The sequence below is a fragment of the Myiozetetes cayanensis genome, unplaced genomic scaffold (assembly GCF_022539395.1).
Source record: "Myiozetetes cayanensis isolate MyiCay16 unplaced genomic scaffold, myiCay2020 scf10, whole genome shotgun sequence".
Taxonomy (NCBI): domain Eukaryota; kingdom Metazoa; phylum Chordata; class Aves; order Passeriformes; family Tyrannidae; genus Myiozetetes; species Myiozetetes cayanensis.
In genome coordinates this window covers 23586329-23607921 of record NW_026086605.1, presented here as the reverse complement: position 1 = coordinate 23607921, position 21593 = coordinate 23586329, and the positions used below count along the sequence as shown (strand labels likewise).

Below are 21593 nucleotides of genomic sequence, written 5' to 3'. Positions count from 1 at the left end.
AGATTCTTTGGTTCACATAAGTGCAAAAATATGAAGACTAAATGTTCTTAGTGTCTATTTTCTCTGTATTCAACACCACATTTCTCCAAGATTCTGTATCTTTATAAGTGGAAATGTAGACATAACTAAATCCCAGTGAGTTTATAATATGATGTTAGGAGTTCTGCTTTTGCAAGAATCTGTAGCTTTTTTTATCTGCTGTTAGGATGCACTGGGTTTTTTTTCTATCTTTATTATGCAACAGTCCTTTAAGGTGCAGCTTGTAGTACTTCAGATACTGTATATGAGAGAATTTGCAAAGCCATAACTAATAAGCATGCTGTTCTGGGAGTTGGCACAAGAACCATGATTCTCTGCCAACAGAGCACTACCATGGTTGTTCAGTACCCAATTAAAACAATAATCTCTCAATATTTTGGGAGGGGGAGGAGTCATGTTGTGAGATGGAAATATGAAAAAATTTGCCAGCAGATTGACCAACAGTTTCTTTCAGGGCATAGATGTGCTCCCTCACAAAATTTGTAATTGGTGCCATAAATGACATTTAAACACATTTATAGTATATTTAAAGAAAATTATCATGTTTAACTTGGCTTAACCCCTCTTAACACTTAAACATTAGACCTGCCCTGTAGCTATTATGGAGCCAGTGAATTGAAAAAGATTACTTAAATTATAAAAATGTTATTTGTGATGCATATATTGATTGTCAAATAAATGAATTCTGATCACATAGAGCATTAGACACACTTCCTTCCCAGTTAATGAAGTTGACCTCTGAAAGAACTTTTTAAGAATCAGTACATTTAGATATCTGTAAAGTTAAGAGTGTGAAACCTAGACATAATATACTAGCAAGAGTGTTTTCAGTGTATCTTTCTTTATTCTACTTGCTCTTGAAAAATTCTCTGAGAAGCCACAAGAAAGGGTAAGAAATTATTAAAACCATTGTCTTTTTTCTTTGAGACTTTATATATTTAATGGACTGGTTCTCTTTGTAGATACATACCACTTTCTAGGTATATTTTTCTACTTCCAGTCACGAAAGTTTCTTCATATTTCTTTCTTGGTCAGAAGAACGCTCACCTCCACCCCCAGCTGTCCCCATCCCCCCTCCAAAACCCCCTGTGGTCTTATCTGTGTGATTTTGCCCAGTGCATTAGTTAGCAGAGTTAAGATGGTAGGGTGAATGCCTGCTGGCATCAGAGAAATCAGGCAAAATTCTCCTTTAAGTGATAGTTGCTTTATAAAGCTAGTTGAAGACCATTAATGTCTAACCTTAAAAATATTGTCTTTCTCAAATGTTTGTTGAAAATTCAGCAGAAAATTTACAAAACACAAAGCCAAGTCTGCACCAAATTACTAGGAATTAGTTCGTCTCTTCGTTTGCTATCAAGTGGGACAAGTTGTATTAAAAGAATTGTTGAGATGATTGTTCTTGTTATTTGTTCTTAGTCATCATAGTTAATAGAACTGTCAAACACAAGACATTTTGCACCGTAGATAGTCTGTGCTTGTCAACTAAATAACCTATCAGTAAATGGAAACCAAGGTATTGGGATAGGATGATGCCACCCAGTGGTACAATGGTGAACAGAATACTGAAAGCGTTTTGGAAGTTTTGCATCAAAGCTCAATAATGGTTGATATGTGAGTGAGTTTGATTAATATACCAGAAAGAAGTTTTCTGACTCTGGTTGCTACATATATAAAACTTGAGTTTATAGAGAAACAGAATTTTTGCATGTAAGTGACTAACATTGAAAAGTATATTGGAATTCTTTTGTATTGATTAGGTGTGTCACTAACAGTTATATCAGGTTTGGAGAGACAGGAATGAACCTGCTTGTGTAGGTTAATCAGTGGAATAACCTTTCTGGCAGGAGGTAAATGAAAATAAATTACTTGCCTGCATGAGATCAAAGTCTGTGGAGACTAGTCTACTATCATATGTGCCTCACTCAAAGGGTGGTATCTGATGAACATTTGGAGTCTTCCTCTTTTCTGTGCACAAACAAACCCCCTCATCCCCAAGACTGAATGCATACATGAAGAAGAGAACAGAAAATTAAGCCTAACATTTCATTGAACAAGCAGACAGCTACAACTAAGTGGAAAAGAAATACCACAGAAATGGGAGGAAAAAAAAAGGAATATATTTGGCAGGCTGAAAAAATTTATTTAAAGACAGATTTTTTTCATTCTCTGAGTTTTAGCTCTTAAAATTGGCAGACATTACACTAAAGATTGTTTTTTCTCATCATTTTGAAAAGCAGTCTTTGGAGTTGCATTCTTTCTGGCAAGGACAGAGGGGAGCAAGTAGGTGATAGAGTATGAAGAAAAGTCTGTGAAGTACATACAAGTGCATCTATAATACTTTAAAAAGACTTTTCAGGAAGGAACAGTTACTTGCATAGAAAAAAAATTCTCCAAGGAAACATTTCCATGCAATCAAGTGTAGTAACATACAATGAAAATAGACCTTAGCATGACAGCAGGCCTGCTAAGCAAATTAATATTCTGGGCATCAACTTCACGGCATGTGGCTATAAAATTCCAGGCAGGTGCACAACTATTTATTTAATCTTTGTCCTAATCATAATAAATCCTTGAAAAGATATTTTAGTAGAGGAGGAGAGAGGTTCAAAGGTGGTTTGTTAAAATAAATAGATTTTATTTTTTTTCTCTTTCAAACTACTGATTTGGGTGAAGAACTAAAGCTCATAACCAGAACTAAAACACCAGGTGGGAACCTGGAGCTGGGAAATGCTAACTGCTGGCACCACAATCCTGATACACTGATCAGGATATCAGTTTCACAAGAGAAGTATTGAAAACTCAGTGTGATCCTAGCTCAAGCAGAACTTTTAATAGACAGATGCCCCTCTCTGCACCTCTCCATTTCCTAAAGTGTTGTTGCTTTGCTGCAGGGAACTATTACCCTTGAAGTAGTATGCTGTCACTGTGGAGAGCATGACACAGCCTGAGTAGGATCTTGTGTGACAAAATGGAGAGAGAAAACAACTTCTCTTGCATTTACAGAGAGGTATGAAACCAGTCTACCCCCTACTCTCATCTTTCGTTGAAAATATTGTGTGGAGTAGGAAGGGGTCTATGGTACTTCTGTCATTTACTTGGTTTCATCTTCTACCTCTTCTGACTCTACATAGCTTATGCACTCCCCAGCAGTTTGGTTTGAGTTATGATGAAAGCAGTCTTCTGCTGAATAGAGTGCAGAACTGATTTTAATTTTCTCACTGTCTGCACTGCCATCTGAATACAACTAGTAGTTATACAAAATTCATAGGTCTTTATTCCAAACAGATATATGGAAGCTAGTACTCCAGCTGGGAGTTTGTCAAAGAGTTTGGTGGCTGAAACACACGTATGAGATGGGAAGGAAGCAAAGGGTGTGGGGACTGTGGCAATGAAGGATTTTTGAGTGTCCTTAGTGCCTTTGTTATAGGTTGTTTTAAACCTTCTTGTTCACTCTCATGTCTGTTCTTGAAAATGAGAGTTGTGTTAAATTGAAGGACTGTCTGAGATTAAAGTATGCTTTATGTTTGGGCCTCTATAGTACTTGATCACCCTGCCTATCTGTTTGTAACGGGCAGAGAAAATATCAGAGGAAAGAATTTAAACTTAATAGGAAATGTTTAAACTATCTGGAAAGATGGTTCAAATACATTTTCTCATACTATCTCCAAAGGCACATTTTTTTCAAAAAAGGACATCTTGGTATTCAGATATTACAAGATTTAATATTGGTTTCAACAGTCTTTGGGGTTTTATTATCTTAAAAAGGGCCTCAAAAATAAAAGCTATCAGGACATCTTTATACAGGCAAATTTTCCTTCCAACTTCCTGCCACTCATTTCCCCTCCAAGAAGTCACGTAGTCTAGCTTAGAATGAAATAAATCTTTTAAGTGATTTGCAGTGTATGAATTGGAAAAATTGTGTCCCTTTACTCTATAAAGAAGGAACTTGAAAAGAGACATCCTAGAAACTAGCTAGTCTTCAGCTAAAGTTGTTGCATATATACAAATCAAGATAGTGATGAAAGAATAAGAGGAGAATTAACCTGTAATGAGAAAAGGAGAATTAACCTGTAACGAGAAAATACCTTTTCAGAAAAAGTGAAAAAAGTATCTTCATTATAAAATATGTAAAAGTATATTTTATGTGTTTTTAAAACCTTTTTCAAAGGTTTTTAACATTACCCAATGAATGCAGGCTATCTCTTGGTGAACTCTATCCTTGTCTATTCCTTTGCATCATTTAGATCACTCAGAGAAAGCAAAAAAAGCAAATATGGATAATGGAGTTTCCATATTGGTTTCTTTACCAGTGTCTTATTCAGAAATGAGAAATGGCAAATTGTTTTCAGATTTTCTTTTGGATAATAGGTTTCCGAGAAATTGGCAACTTGGTTAAAGTTGGAGTCAACTTTTAGGTGTGTGATTCATACTGAAGATTAACCTTATATAAGTTTTAAGTTAGGACAGCATGGTGATGACAGCAAACTGCTGCAACATCCTGAAACACTTCACTGATTGTCTTCTCAACTTCTGTTTTCCCTTTCTGAAGTTTTATTGACTCCCGTTCTCTAGAATCACTGTTGTCAAATTAGTTACCAGATATAAAATGCAGTCAGTGTTTTTCTATTGGAAACTAAGAGATGGTTGCAACAATAGAGATTTTAGCCTTAGTGAGGCAGGAAAAATAATTTTATGACTACTTTCAGAGTTCAGAAAATACAATAACAGATGTGAATTTCTTGTGGCAAGACAAGTGACTAAATGCCTTCCTAAACAATTAAGTCTTGATACTATCTGGATATTATTTTCATCTAAACTCCGGTTTAATTCTTAATGAAAATGCTACGGTCAGGCTTATGGAATCAAGAATTAAAATAAAATTAGTTCTATTCTACTATTGAAGTGCTATTCATACTCCCACAGATAACTTCAATACATTTCTAAAGGCGTATTTCATCTAGTTTTTCACCTGTATCTCAGTATGGAAAAGAACATTTGATTTGAACCCTAGGTAACAAAACCTGTATCTTTTCCTCAGATCAAATAAGTGATATTTATACTTGGTTGTATCATTACTGTTATAGAAGGAGAAAATGCAGAGAACAGTTTCAGTCTAATTTGTGCCCCAGGGACTGATCTAGGTCTGCCAGGTAAGCAGTCTAATTGTATAAGGGATTTATTGAGTGCAGTATTATATTGAATGTGAAACTGTCATGACCCTGAGTACATTCATACTATGTAGTTGAATGTCTTCATTCTTTCTTTTTTAAGCCTATTTTCCTGGAGTTTTTTTAGGAAAAGGAAGGGCTCAAGGCATTAAATTTGCAATGTTTCAAGTTGCAAAAATAGATATGTGGAAGCATTTTTATAAGGCTTGGGAGCATGTCATTTGAAAAGTATGTCTGAGGATCTGTAACAGTGCTTTCTAGTATTTGCAGCTTCCTGAACTGTATGAGAAGATGAGATGAACACTGTCTAAAGCAAGCTGTTGACATCCGTATTGATAGCATGCTTCCACATGTCTTCCACAGAAAAAGCAACTTCCATCAAAGAGTATTTTTATTGCTTTATCACTCTAAATACCCAAAGTTCTGTAAGGCTTGGTTTATTATCTTGATTTTGTGGAAGCAGACATTGAAGATTGCAGATACTCACTCTGTGGGGACCCAAAAAGTGAATGGTGGAGTGCATAGGAAACTTGGTGGATGGAGAAAATTCTTCAGAATACTAGATATAAAGAGTTTAATCGCTTTTGGTTTATTGAGAAAAGGATTGATCTGTGATTTGGGTATATTGTAGTAAGTATCTCTGTAGGAGAAGGTAAAAGGCTATTTAATATAATAAAAGTTTGACAAGAATCAGTATCTTGAATCTGATGCTGGACAAACTCAAATAGAAAATAAGCCCTTCTCATTTGCATATCGGGGTAAACCAGTAAGTGTAAAACTAGGATAAAAATAATGTTTTGTTTTCTTGTTCTGATTTAGCTTCTAAAATTCTTTTCCTCTTGTTTAGTCACTTCTCAAGGGTCTGTTGTATGCCAAGTATATATCACGCAAGGGTAGTGCATATAAGCAGGACTAAAACAGTCTGTGTTGTAATTCAAATTTACTTCAATATGTATTTAAGATAAAAAATTCCATTTTAAATCACATGTAGAATTTTTTTTCTGTACATGCCTTCCAATGCATGAAGTATTTACTATTAATACATTTGTTTTCACGAATACTTATATCCATATATTTATGATCTTATTAATGTGTGAAATTTCCATAAAAGTCAATCTAGATGGAGTATACTTGTGATTAAGAACTACAACAATCATACCTCCTTTCCTTTTATCTGTCTCCTCACAAAGTAAAAGAAATAGAAATGAGGAAAATTGAGTTCCAGTGTGTACCTTCAGCTCAACAGATTTGAACTTTGTGAAGTGGATTGAAGAGAATAAGAGAAATCCCTCACAGAAGATACTGACCATGACAATTGCCATCAACTGAGATTACTAATCTCATAATGTTATACTAACATAATATCAAAAAAGGTAGTCCATTAGTACACGTCATAAACATTTTGTAGTTTCTTACAATAAGTTGGAAGGCAATGCAGGACTTAGAGCATGGGTGATATATATTATTATAATTTAATTTATAGGAACATCATGAACTTGAACTGTAATTAATAGAAAAAATGTCAAAACATATTTTAAGTAGTATAAGCAATACACTCTTTTATTCTTCTCACGACTACATTGACTTTGTGTTTGATTTGTTTCTCTTAAAACAAACTTTGTATTGATTCCTGTACATTCATAATAAATTACTAGGCTGAAAAGAATGAGATTTTTGAATACGTTGATCCTAAAGGCAGAGACCATTTTGCATTAAAAAAAGTACAGTAATTTCTTTCTTATGAAGTGTTTAGTCTTTGCTTTTCATCCAAGATGAAAGTAATATAACAAATTTGTGTGAAAAAGCAAAAATATTTTGGTTCTTAATTGCTGTACAATATACACTTTAAAAAAAATTATGCTGCTCATTATAACTGCTCATGTTATCTGTAAGAGAGAAAGACATAAATAATTATGGCATATGGCCAGTCTTTATCAAAGCAAAATCATTATGCCACTCTAGCAAATGAAAAGTTTCCATACTTTGCAGGTGCACAGATTATTTTAGCTGTGCATGTATTTAAATATCTATGACTCTTCAGTTATGCATTTACATAGTATTTAATTCTTAGACATTTTTAACTGCACTGATCCTTGGTGCACATACAGAATAGTAATGCTGACATGAAAACTTGTCTCAGATATTCTCCAAAGATTGATCAGAGGAGGGATTTGAAGATACTTAAGTTTTTTAGTTGTTTTTTTTTTTTTGGTCCAGAATTGCATTAGTAATAATAATGCATTTTGGGAAAGGGAGGACATATACATAAAACAAAAATACTGCTTGAATAGAGCTAGTATAGTTTGAGGTTAACTACAAAATATTGGTTCTAGTAGTCTGTGTTACATGTGAACAAGTAACAAGAAGGGAGAGAGAAGCCTGCCAAGAATTCCTAAGGTCAGTCTAGTTACTTTTGTTCAGTGCATGTCAAGACTTACAGTACTGATGGATTGATGATTCTGTGGGTAACGTAGTTTGCCCTGTCAGTCTGACACGTGTGTTAAAAGACATCCTTGTGCAGTGTCATATGAAAATAGATCTAGCCACACAAATTTTTATAAAGGTGCTCTACATGTAGACCAGTTGGTCTAGGATTTTGCAATAGTGATAGGATGGTGGATGTGCAAACATACTAATCAATAATACTGTGCAGAACTTTGTCAAGTATCATTTATAACTTAAAGTCTGCAATCTAATGCCTTAACTTTAGAAAGAATTCTTCAGGATCCAGCTCTTCTATAAAGCACAATCCTGACGTATCTTCCATCATATTAGTCCATTTAGTGATTATGGTCTTTGCAGTACACTTGTGTAATAAGCAGTTATTTATGTTCTTTACAGAACAGGGGTAGATTTGTAAGTGTATGTTTCAGTCCTTACTGCAGTATCTATACTTGCTTCTCCCAGAAGTCCTGGGACACCGCTCTTCTTGTTTCTGTATAGGCAAGCCCTTTGGGATTAAAAGTGTTTTGGGTATTCTAATAAGAGTCTTCATGGTATTCCCAGTTAGCAACATAGAATCCTTCTAAACCACGTTCTAGTAGAAACTGAATGTCAGTAAGTGGTAGCTTAAAATTCTCACCTGTTCTTTTTTCTGAGTGTCCTTAAGCTCTTGACTAGACACAGATTTGGAATCTAAGTTGTTGGGATCTAATGTCACTTGCTGTGTCTTTCTCTTCCCTTTGGTATCTCAAAGCTTCCAGGTTCTGCTACCCATGGGCTACCTTGCCATGTGTATTTGTGCAGATATGTTCCTTCTTTTTTTTTTTTAATTGTTTTTTAAATTCCCTTTGGCAGTGTTGACTTAGAGGATATTTTTCATCTTTTTTTTTTTTCGTGTCCCATATTTCATAAATTATAAAATCACTATGTGTGCAGTGGTTTTACATCTTATCCCAAACACGCATTATGCAAAGCCAGAGGTTTATGCCTGTGCTTTAACATAGCAGCTGGTCAAATTTATTGTGCTGATTCATTTACATGAAAACTGCTGCAAGTGTAGAATCACATAGTAGAGAGAAAATCCTGCACAGACTGGCGAACTGTAGTGTTATCCTTAAATGGTACTTATAGGAAGAATTAGAGCATTAGGGAGATGGTGGACTTGGCAGGTTTTTGTTGGTTTTGGTTTGTTGTTTTTTTTATATATGTGAGAAACATTGGCTGGGAAGTGAATGAATTCTAGAAAGGAAAAGTAATGGGCTTGCTGAAAGTGGGGAAAGAAGTGAAAGGACAGTGGTGTTATTCTACCCTTGTCTGTGAAAGGATGACTATGTATATGCACCGAGAACTCTTTTAGCACAATGTCTCAAGGCACTCTTAGTTTATGGGAAAGAAAGCTTTTTCTCTAGACCAGCATTCTGTCATGAGCACAAATGCCTGATGTGAGTTGAATAAGCTTTGCTACCTAGGGAAAATTGGAAACTTTAATGCATTTCATTTTGTACCTGAAATGCAATGGCAGTGTAAATGTTCAAATCACCACAGGTTCATGGATATGAATCAAGTCACCCTGTTGTTTCAGTGAGTTGCTTATGGCCATCTTCAGTCAAGTAATTCAGAAGTGTTAAACTTATTTACCTGGTCAAGTGAAACCAAGTCCAAAGACTTAAAGGAATCAAACAAACAGTAACAGATATGTTAGCATACAGCTTTGCAGACTGTTTCTCATATCACTTTTATTTACTTATCTGGCTTGATGTTTTTATAATGTAATACTTATTGCATTAAACACATGTCATCAAAGCTTTTTAGGTAGCTTTAGTCTAATTTTTTTTCCAATTATTTTTTTCAGTGTACATTCTACTTCAAAGTTCAAACTTCAAATTAATGCATTTCCATTTCAATCAACCCCTTTGTTTTTACAGTTGTTTTCTTTTCAATTTTGTCATGTTTACCATAGTTTTTCTATCTGGAGAGGCAGAGATTAGGTTGTTCTCATTAGTCTTTTTAATGTATTATCTGTTGAGTGAAATCTCTACATCTGTAAGTTCATATCTGCATGTTTTTAATGTTTCTTTTTTTTCCCCCATCTTTAATCTGGTGTATTTAATTGTAACTAATTCATCTGGGTCTAGTGTTAAGTACTAGTTCCTGTGTAGTTAAAGGATAAATTATTTCCATATTTTAATATTTTGATTTGCAAAGCCTCAGAACTGCATTATAAATATAGAATATATATATATATATAAAATTCTATAGCATACATGGGTAGATACAAAATTCTAGAAAATGCAATTTTTTTCTGATAATGTAGAATATCAGAATAAAAATTGGATTTTCATATTTTGAATAAGCATCTCACCCTGCTGTCTTAAATTATTTTAATAATTTAAAAATAATTTTAGCTTTTCACTAAACAGAATGACTTGAGAGATTCTAATTGAAAGCTATACATCCCCTCTGTCTTATGGAATATAGAGATGACAGACAGATAGTGACCTCCTTTGTTGGCTACTTGTTTTTCAAAGCAAAAACTTAAGTGACAAAGACGTTCAACATTAATTTTCTTTATATTATACCACATGATGTGATGAAAATGCAATAAAAGTTGTTGATGGATGTTTATTTATGTTAAGTGTACAGGATGCTTATTGCACCATTGTTGCAAATCTTTATTTTAATTGTCAAGCTTAAGTGCTGCCACCATAGGGAAAAATAGATTGTCCACAGTCTGCAATTTTTTTTCTCACATCATTTTATAAGTAAGCTAATTTTCAGTGAATACTGGTGAAAAGTCAATTAAATTGTCTCTTGACTGCTTTTCAGAATGATTTATACTTTTAATTAAACTAGGGATGTCTTTTGTCAAATTCCTTCTGAATCAATATGTACCACCTTACCTAGTAAATATCAATCTCTTAGATACAAATCTATAATTTTAAATGCAGTGAACTTTAACTGCAGTGTCTTTGTTCTTCATAGGTTTAGGAAAATAGGGGCGAATGTTTAATTGTGTTTAATTTAAGAAACTTGAGCAAAAAATAACAGCTTGCTAATACAGTGTTCTCTTTAGATTCTGGAAGCTTGTATGTACTGAAATTAAATGAAAGACAAGAATATTAACGTGTTAGAAGGTTCCTGCTGAATCCAGAGGAAAAAACTCTTGTTGCCATAAACATTTTCTTCCATATAGACAAGCAGTAAGAAGAATAAAGTTTAGAGTTTGTTATTAATTATTGATACTAGAATGATTAGGCTTTTCTCTGCTTGTAAGACCAGTGAAGGATTGACACCTAGTGATTTGAAATCTCTGTTCATGCAAGTATTCAGAACAGGTTAGACAAATGAGGTCTGAATACAATTGAGCTTTCTTCAGTGAGTGGGTTGAATCAATTAATTTTATAACGTTCCTGCCAGTTGAAGATTTTTATAGTATTTTTGGTCACTGTTTACAGAAGGCTCCATCCAGTGTGTTTAACTCTGTATGTGAATCATCTAGCTGAAATCCATGGGCTATAGCAGCAGAAATATTTACAATGCAGTTTGACCCATCTGATTTCTTTGCTTAGTATCACAGTATACCTAAGAAGAAACAGAAAGTTAGAACTGGATGCCCTGTTTTGCCAGACTAAACTTTTTGAATAGTTGATTTATTAAAAGGAATTTCATATGCAAGGATTGGAAAGAATTAACTCCAGGGCAAAATATCCCAGAAATTTAGTTAAATTTCATAGCTCTGGTCCTTTAGTTCCAACAGCACAGAATTCTTCATAGTGATTAGAATTCATAATTTGCAACAGACTTGCATGAACTATGTAAAGTTTGTTATGGCTTTTGGCTACACCAAAAGGGAAAAATTTCTGCCATTTTAGATCGTTAGGAAATGAATGACTTTGATAGCTTCTCTCCAGCTGGAGCAGGGAAACTTTTCTAACATGAGATTGATTTTTAGCAATGGCCTGAAAACAGAAGGCTAAATCTCTTCTTGAATCTAATAGTTGTATCTCTGAAGACTAGCTGGTTTTATCGCAAAAAAATCACTGTTTGCAGGACAATAAACTGTGTAAATAAGCTTTGTGTAGAGGTATGGTAAGCTGTAATTTAACCTGATATTTAGAGATCCTTATATTAGTAGTTTCTCTCATGCTCTGCTCCATTAGTAGCAGATACCAAAGGATATGATTCTTCTGAGTTTGTTTTTACATTGTTATCTTCATATTGAGAGTGACGAGATTGTAGAACTAAGACCAACTTTGTGTCCTTTCTGAATCTTGAGGACCTGTCTATCATAACTAGATGAAAAATTACTCGTGTATGTTTTTTAGTAAGAATAAACGTAAGGACTGCTTTTCGTCTTTTGCTAAATCAATGTCTGTCAAGTAAGATAAGATAGATTGTTTTATTTCCACAACAGTGGGAAAGTATACATACGTAATATGTATAATTTGTCTTGTGATACATGCATATATGTTATAGCACATACTGAGTATGCCATAATTCCAGTTAATAGTTGTACAGTACCTTTTTGAATGGTACACTTTGGAAGTCTGCAAGTTGACTTTCTAAATTTTTGGCCTTGTCATCTGCTTGCCTTAAACAATTTACTGGGTTTCTGGCTTTGTCAGCAGTGCTTTAATCTGTCTTGACCCAATAACCTTTTTTATAGGTGATAACATTTGCATGCACTGTGCAGCAGTTTGTAAGTATACCTGTACATCCAAGAAAATATTCACATCTTTAATATATAATTAATGAAACATTCTACTAGCCTTGTTAAATAGCACATAGTGGCCAGAAGTGGTATGAGTCATGACTGCAAGTTGTGTCCCTATGAAAAGGTTGGAAGTGTTGGATGGAAAAAGAATATGTATTTCACAATGTAAGAGGAGGGGTTTTTTATCTGGAGTGTGCAATTTTTAAATTTTTTTTACCTGTCAAGATGCTGACAGGTTTTTCTGCAAATCTGAGAAATTTCAAGAGGCCAGAAAATGATGTCTACTGTCAATTAAGCTGATTATAGTTTGATCTAAATTTCTGTGGCAATTTACTAAATTAAAAGATTAATATTTCAAAAAGGTATTAGTGTATAAAAACAAAGATACCAAAAACAATTGTTCTGCAACTGGAAACAAATTCTGCTAAAAATGCTATACAGTAAGTGAAATTTATTTTCTCATTAAAGCTATTTTTTGGTGTTCTGTGAATTGCTCCCCACATAATTAGTTGATATATTTGAGAACTGTGCTAAAACTATAGTGATCATGTACAATTAAGGGTAATTAAGAAAAATTACTTGAAAAATGCATACTTATTCAGAAACATAGAAAAAATCCTGTTGGAATGGAACACAGATAATAAAATATTATAATGTTACAAAATCATACTTTTATCATCTCAAGGTATAATTTCTTATGTGAGTGTTGCATTAAAATAAATTACCTGGTCAACTATGTCTTTCTGAACTCTCTGGAATCAAGCTATGGGACCTAGTCTACATCCTTTAAATAGGCTAGGTGGTCACCCTATAATTCAGGTCTCATTGTTATGTTCAGTGCAACTATGAAGGTGAGTAAGGTAAAGGCAATTCACAATCACCACAAGTTCTGAAAAAAACCCTGCTTTATTCAGCAGAGATGTCTTTTACTAGAAAAGCAGCAGAAGGTGACTGAATAAATCACTCATATCAATGCATCCCTTATATTATCCATCTTCTTTTACTTTGGTTGATTATGCATTCAAATCAGTGAAACTTGTGTGATTGAGGTCCTGTGCACTGCATTGAATAATTCACCTCAACATATCTGTGTGTTTATGAACTTTCAGTTATTCATCAGTTATTAAACACTTCTGACATTTTGAAATTGCTCTGTATCGCATTATTTCATCCTCTTTTTTTTGTTCTGTTTTTTGTTTGGTTTTCCCCCAAATACATTGAAAACTCAGGTTTGCTTTGAAAGCTCAAGTAAAATTATATGAATGAAATAACAAACTGCTTATTTAAAAGAACCGATTGGATTTCAGACTTATTACTGTAATTTGTAATTACTCCTCCCCTTCTTCTCTTTCTCATCCTTTTTGTCCTCCTTTACAAGCATCTTCTTCCCCATCCCTGAGTAATACTGGTGCTATGTACAGTATTTTGTTTACAGTAGTATAAACATTTTCAGCCTGTGACTTCATTGCTGAAATAACTCACCTCTTTCATATCAACTCTTACCTAGGAGCCGTACAGCAGACTCATTGATGTAGGTTTTTTTCTGCATGGCAGCCCAGGCCAAGCTGTGGTTTCATTGCATGATGCAACTTCACCTTTTTTGGTTGTCTATGGGATTAATTATAATCTATTCTTGTATTGCCTGTGCATGCCAATATGCTTACCATAATGGTGTATACACTGAATGCAGTCTAGAGCATTAAGTGCATGAAACGCAATTTAAAAAAATAACATAAAATTAGAAATTTTGAGCAAATGTAAATTATGCTTAGCAATAACTTAAGCTTTTATAGAATGAATAGGACATAATATGTATCAGGTATATTTATTTAAAATTTCCAGATATTACAGTAGTTTGTTGACTAGATGCACAATTTCAGTGTGGTCAAGATGAGGGGAAGAAAGAGTGTACTAACTATCCTGTTGTGACAATGGCTGAATGGTGCCAGTAGTATCAGAAAGATAAAGCTTTCCCTGCTGTCAACTTCAGCAGCAGGTGACAGTGAAAAGAGGTAAGACTAAAAGTAATAATTTATTAAAATTCAGAATTTGGGAAGAATTTTAAGTGCAACAGGGTGGTGGGATTTGTTTGTTTGTTTGTTTTTAATGATGTTAAATAGCCTGCAAAATAATTTTAAATGTATCGAAAACACACAATGAAATTCCGTATGAAAAATTGTAACAGTGCTTGAAATTTCTTCTACGAATGACATTGTGACCATCCTAAGCAATCTGTTATTCCTATATTCTTAAATGTATTCAAATGAACCTTTCATCAGCACATTATAAGGTATAGTTTAAATGCTAATCTGTTTTTTTTCCCTATAAAATGGTGAAACAGCACTTTGGGAAGTGACTTGAAACATGTCTGAACACAATTTTGTTGTGCTGTTGATCAGTGCAAATGTTCATGTGCATGTGTTCAGACGTTACGCTTTGTGAGCTTTTTGGTGTCAAAATTTATTTACAGATTTCTAATTAATATTCAGGTTGATGAATAAGTCTTATTTATCTCATACATTTAACTTTGAGGGCCTTTAATATAAAATGTTATGATGTTTGAAAAATGGTGATAGAAAACAGATATATATAAAGTGAAAATATGCTCTTAGTGTATATTTTTAAGCAGGTAACTGAAAGCGTGCAATATGTTTCTTGAAAGCACTAAAAAGGAGAAGTAATTTCTGCAAGTCTCGTTATACCACCCACATGGTGATGCTATACTGCCCTAAGAATATGGATTACTTAGGATTTTTATTTTTTTATAATATTCCTGTAGTCCACTTAATGACAGTTGCGCTGGTCTGGTTTTTTTTCTTACAATGAAGGAAAATTCTTTTAATACTGTAAAACTGATCAGACACATCTACACAGCAACATGGATTTCTGATATCAGTACAAAACAGATTATTATACCAGTCCTTTTGACTTTCCAGTAGCTCAGTGTGTAAGATTAGCTACGTGCCCATTCTCCTGTGCACAGCAGCCAAGATAAAAAGGTGATGGATCACAAACACAGAATTGCACAGAACATGCTGAGTTGGAGGGGACACAAGGATCACTGAGTCTAGCTCTTAGCCCTGCACAGGACCATCCCCAAGAGTCACACGATGTGCCTTAGAGTATCATCCAAATGCTTCTTGAACTCTGTCAGGCTTGGTGCTGTGACCACTTCCCTGGGCAGCCTGTTCCAGTGCCCAGCCACTCTTTGGGTGAAGAAGCTTTTTTTCATCTACAACCTACAGTGGTTTTGAGATAGTGTTAGAAAAAAGGGCCAATATATATTCATTTTTAACATAATTATAATCCTCTTCTTACACTGATGTAAAGTACTTTTATATCAGGCTTGTGATAATTGATTTGAGCAACTGCTACAGCTGTAGGCAATTCCTTATTCCATTTGTTAATGGAGATAAAGTTACTGCTAAAAAAGAAAGGCATAGTGTCATTAATCTGTCTAAAAAGGGCCTTGCTTTTCCAATTTAGAAAATCTGAGTGAAACTGTCACTAGACTCCAAGCTAATTTTCTTGTCTGAAACATTCAAGTATTTTCTTAATTTCTTCTTTGTTTATTTCAACTTCTTCTATTCTTTCGGAAAGTAAATATGACTATTCAGTGAGTCTTTCATGGAATCAGCACTTTGCCTTAAGAATATGGTAATTTGCACTTAACACAGTGGTGGCAAATAATCAGGTCCCACAACTGGAACTGCTGTGATATGAACATTTCTAAGAAGAAAAATTTACTAGTTGCAGTTACATGCATGTGCAAATTAAGCCACAGCAGAGGAGCTTATGGGTAGAAAAACTGTGTACATGTGTTTCACTTGAAACAGGTATGTGCAATAAAGACTCTTCAGGAGTCTAGGTTAAAAAAAAGGGAAACTGGTAGAAGGAATTCTCATAAATGTTAATGTATGCTGGGAATGAACGTGACCTGGATTATCCCTACAGTTGGTTTGAGGCAGAGGAATTTAAACAGATATACTGTGATGATCAGGATATAGTCAAAGATCTTAAATGGTTACTCTGGGTAGTTGAAAGGCTTTTTCACTTCAACTTGCCTGTCCATTAGTCCCAATAAAGTGTAACATATATACAAATACAGACTTCCTTGGGATAGTTTACAAGTACATACTAGATGTCTCGTAGTTTGGATTGGGAGTAGTTGGGTTGCTTGACCTTTGGCACCCTAACTGTATCTTAGGTTTTAATTGACTAAGGTGCTTAAAAGAACTGTTATGCTGATGGGTAGATAATGAGAGATAGAATCTGAAATTATGAAACCTTGTTTGGGGACTAATATATCTTCTAGTTTTATGTTGATTTTTTTGAAGGAATGTGCATGGTTCATGTTACACCCTCATTTGAAATAGGAAACAATATATCCTACCTGGTGTAATTACTATATTAGTACTGCTATTAATACAAGATGAATAGTTTTTTAGTAATAGATTTGGATCACGACACTAAAAAACCTGATCAAATAAGCTGATCCAGTAATATAATGTCAGATTTCTACAACTTTGCAATACTTGTGGCTTCCATTGCTCATTTACATTAGTCACTGTTGTTGAAGTCCAATAATATACCTCTAGGTTCAAGTTTATTACCATGCAGTAAAGACTGGATAGTAGCCAGATATTTTTCATCAAAGTATCACAGGAGAGAATTCCAGAAAAGACGGTCAGATGAATAATCTGGAAGTATTTTAACATTCCCGTTTATCTGATACTTTAGTCATTTTCAGATAGAGTAGTTGAATTTAGACTAAATTTCATAGGACAACATTCTTTTTTTTAAGTTATAGTATGTAAACAAGAAAGAAACATGTGGAATATATATTCAAAATCATCTGTAAGAGTCTGTTATACATATTAAGCAGAAAATTAGAGCTCAGTTCTTTGATGATGAACAAAAGAAAAATAATTTTAATTTGGAGTCAAGTATGATAGGTGGAGAAAATTCTTATCTTTAGTCATTGTATGTATTATTTCAAAGAGTTCAATTAGATGAGGGAGAATTTAAAAAGTTGGACAACAGTATCAACAGAATAGAAGCATAACAAAAGACACTGAGATGGAGGAGTAGTTGTAGCTGGAAATGAATGATGATGGTGGGGTGATGAAAACTGAGTTTGGGGAAAGTAGATAGCAAATTGAAAAGCATTATTGGGTAACTTTAGGAGATGGCAGCTGCAAAACAGAATCATCAAATAGAGCATCCCTGAATCTCAGGGATTCACTCTTCCTTCCACCACAGGGTAAGAGTGGTTGTACATAAATTTATTCAAACAGACATTTATCTAGGAGTTCAGTGGTTTGTAGGCCCTCTCCTACCGAAGGTGGAAATTTTATAAATATCACATATTTAGATCATTCTATTGACATAATCAAATGCAAGGACTTTAAGTGGTCCATATAAACAAGGATGAAAAGTATTTACTGTTTTAAAAATCTGATATTCACTATTCTCCTCAGAGAGTCTACTCTAGTGTTTAGCTATATGTTTTAACTGGAAAAGTTTTATGCTTCTGATATATTTCTTAGTAACTTTATCCATTTCCGTTTGTTCAGTTCAATGTCAACATGGAAAAGGGATTAGTCTTCTTTTTGCATGATCATGTGACTTGTTTGCATTTTCATGTCACCAATTGTTTTTTCTGGAGTAAACAGCTACAACACCTTATTACACCTTGACAAACTTTGATACAAAATATTAAGTGACAGTTAGACAAGAAGTAACAGAAAAGGGTCATTACAGTAGAGACATGCAGCATTGTCAACTTTAGTAAATAGGGTATGCAGTTCAACCAAACCTTTACGTAATGCAATCAGCATAGTAGATATAACTGAAGTGGTTTATTAAAATTTGTCAAAAAAGAGGTATTGTTAGTTGAATCAGTATGCTCATGTTTTTCTCTTTAGAATTTTAGCAGTCTCACACAAAATCCTTTGTTTAAAAGTGTGATCCATGGCATTGTTGCTCTATAATTTTCCTAGAATTGATTTTTCATCAGGGAGATTGTTTTGTCAAGTTAATGTAATGCTATTTGCAGTTGCCAGTGTTCTTAGCTTATGGTAAACAATTTAGAAATCTAACACAAAATAAAATAATATACTCCTTCTACTTATCTACGTGGTTCTAAGCAAACCTTTCCAAATGCAGTTATCCTAAATACGATGAAGATCTTAGTGGTGTATGTTGCAAGAAAGCACATTCTCTGCCTTCTATACCGTACTGAAAGAACTTAGAAGTTATGGAGATGGACTCTGGCCCATTCACTTATGCCGGTGTTAGCACTCAGTTCCTGGGTATTTAGCTGTTCTTCAGGGATCTTCCTTTGACTTTTGTTTGTGAAGTTAGAGAAGATGTATGCTGCAGGCAGTAGCGAATGTACAGACACCCTGATGAAATTAAGTGATACTCTGTTTCCAGAGTGAGCAATTTTAATGTGAATTTTTTCTGTATATCCCAACAATTCAATATAAAAATATAAGTAAAAGTTTCTTGTTATCATGCTTGTATATAAATTTGTGGTTGGGCTGAGGAAGATAAGAATTTGATTTTACTCGAGTGCTGTTGTAGGTTGGCTTATGTTTTACTAGGGAGTCTGTGAAGAAGCACAATATACTTAAAATTCATGGAAAACTTGAGAAAGAAAGATGAAAACTGACAGCATTATACTGAATTTTACTAAGTTGTATTAGCTCATTTAGGTAAAATAACTACTAGCAATGTTGCTTTACTCTGCCACTTCATATATTCTCAGTTGCAAATAGCTTCTGTAAAAGTCAGTAGTGTTATGCCAGGCAAAATCTTGAAAATCTAAGATGAGCGTCAGGAAAGTATAGCTTTGTTGTTCAGTCATCAAATAAATTTGCTCCTAATTTTATACATGAATGTGACAGAAGTTAAAATTAGGAGCTTCTCTTTCTTTCCCAATAGAAATCCTTCTGTATCTTAGTTTCTGAACTGAATTAATTTTGCATTAAAAACTGCCAAGTCACAGCATTTAAGTATGTCTTAAATTTAAAATAGTTAACATTCGAAGTGGAAAATAAAAGCAACATGAAATTTTAAACCCCATTCTTCATGATGTGATCCAGAAACATGGAAAAATCATAAGGAAAAAAACATAAAAACCTCTGGTTCTGTGAAAAATCTTTACTAAATGTTACTGGTTTAATTATGTATTTAATATATTTTAACTTAATACTGATTGGTCTGGCTTTGTTCTTGCTTGTTTCTTCTGACATTGGATTTTTTTGTTTTAAAGAAGTATAAGGAAACCTGTTCATTTTACCCCAAATTAATCTAAAAGCTTGCCCAGGTTCCCCAGTGTGCTAGGGAGATTATACAGAGGTACTTTGTTGTAGAAAGCATCTGCAGAATAGATGAGTCATGATGCATTTTTTTAATTAGTTTAGAAATAGAAGGGTAATATTCTAATGCCAGCTTTTGATCTATCTGACTTTAAACAGTGACAGAAGTTGTTGTGATAGAAAAATAAGGTGTAGTTGAAACAACAGTCTAAGAAATTTTGAAAGATAGCTTTATTTCATGTTATTTGGCAGTTCATGTTTTATTTTGATCAAATTTATATTTTACTTATTTACTTTAAAATTGAACAGAGGATTCTGATTGTTGATGTAGTTCAAAGACAGCTTAGTGTGTATGAGCCTAAGATCATCAAAGTATCTTCAAAAGGAATTAAGCAAAGGGGAGTTAGAAGAGAGAATTGAAAGAAAAGTACTTGATAAAGCCCCAAGAAGCTCCAGGATTTGACACTGAAATATGTTAGGAGCAGTAAGTTATCTCTGTGTGTGTGTGCACAGGAGAAACAGCTGAGGATTTAGACGTAGGAGGTTAAGTGGTCAAATAGGATTTAAATGTATCTTTAACAGAATAATATAAGAAAATGCAAGAAATGGTTACATCGTCATCCTTGGCTATCAGGTCATAACTGTCTGCAAAACTCAGTGAGAAAGAGGTTCCTCTTTCACTCACTGTCTCCAGATACACAAAAGCTCAGAGACATGTCTATAACTAGTGTTGTAATGGTCCCATAGAGTTTTATGGACCCAAGACTTAATGCTGTGACAGCAAATTACGTGATGCTTCTTCTCTGGCCAAAGTGAGTCTTTGCCTTCACTAATGCCTTGTTCTGATCCAGCTGGCTGTCCTTCCTTTTTGGAAAGGAAACCAACTTAACTCTTCCTGCAAATCCTGCTGCATTCACTGAAAATGGTAATAGCAAAAAGTTCCCAGGTGGCACATCCCATCATGTCAAAGGAGAGTGGAGTAATTTAGAAGTTATTTGCTATCAAAAACTTTATTGGTGCTATTCTAAAATAAGAATGCATCTTGCATTTAGAAGATGAATAGAGATACTGGAAGAAGATGAATAGACATACTACAATAATTTTTTTTCTTGCTGTGAAACTCAATTGGTTAAGAAATGAAGTAAGAAAAATTATGTATCATTTTGAGATGTTTGACATATTTGATTCTTATTTAGCCTTGGTGATTTTTTTTAATGATGACATTTGTTTCCCTAGGTATACACTTAATAGGCATTTGTGTTAAGAATTTTGCTGTATGTTCCTGCCAGTTTCAGTAAAGGAGATTTTAACTGCTTATTCCTTTCTGATCTTTACACCAAAACCATACTTAAAGGAAGAAGCTCTTTTGCATTGAATGAAAATTGCTTTTACTAAATGCTACATGTGGCTTTTCCATAGTTTTACTTTAGTACTGCATCACTGAAACACAGTTAAAAAGCCTAACCCCCATAATTTTCTCTTTTTGTACTGTTAAAAATATGTATCAAAGGAATAGAAATGGAGACTGTCATATCAAATTTATGCCAAATTTATTTTTTACTCTAGAATTCAAAAAATTTGGTTTTTTCTAGAAATAAATTTGAGGGAATTCAATATTACAGAGGAGCTTCCAGTAAAACAAAACAAGTTTGAAAAAAGGAGCATTATAAACAGTTTTATGAACAAAGAAAATTTACATGCCCAAATTAATACATGTTAATTGCATTGAAATACAGTTTGAAAGTATGAAGTGAATAGAATGTCTTCAAATGATGAGATATTAATGAGCTTCTATATACTGACTGGTTTCTCTCGTTTATTCATTTGTGTTGTTTATATTTTAGCAACATCAACAGTTATTTATAGACATAGCTGTAATTTAATTTTAAAATTCACTTTCATCAA

At 33.8% G+C, this 21593-nt stretch overlaps 1 protein-coding gene across 27 annotated transcripts in view; it reads left to right on the top strand.

Annotated features, from left to right (window-relative positions):
• KCNMA1 (potassium calcium-activated channel subfamily M alpha 1) overlaps positions 1–21593 on the top strand; it is a 469151-nt gene that overhangs the window by 246221 nt on the left and 201337 nt on the right. For 10 of the 27 annotated variants that reach the window (XM_050305295.1, XM_050305289.1, XM_050305294.1 and 7 more), the window contains exon 4: positions 13871–13894. The exons of the other annotated variants lie outside the window; for them this stretch is intronic. In XM_050305295.1, the coding sequence (XP_050161252.1) occupies positions 13871–13894 (24 nt within the window). The remainder of the gene's footprint in view (positions 1–13870; positions 13895–21593) is intronic. 27 annotated transcript variants of the gene reach the window in all.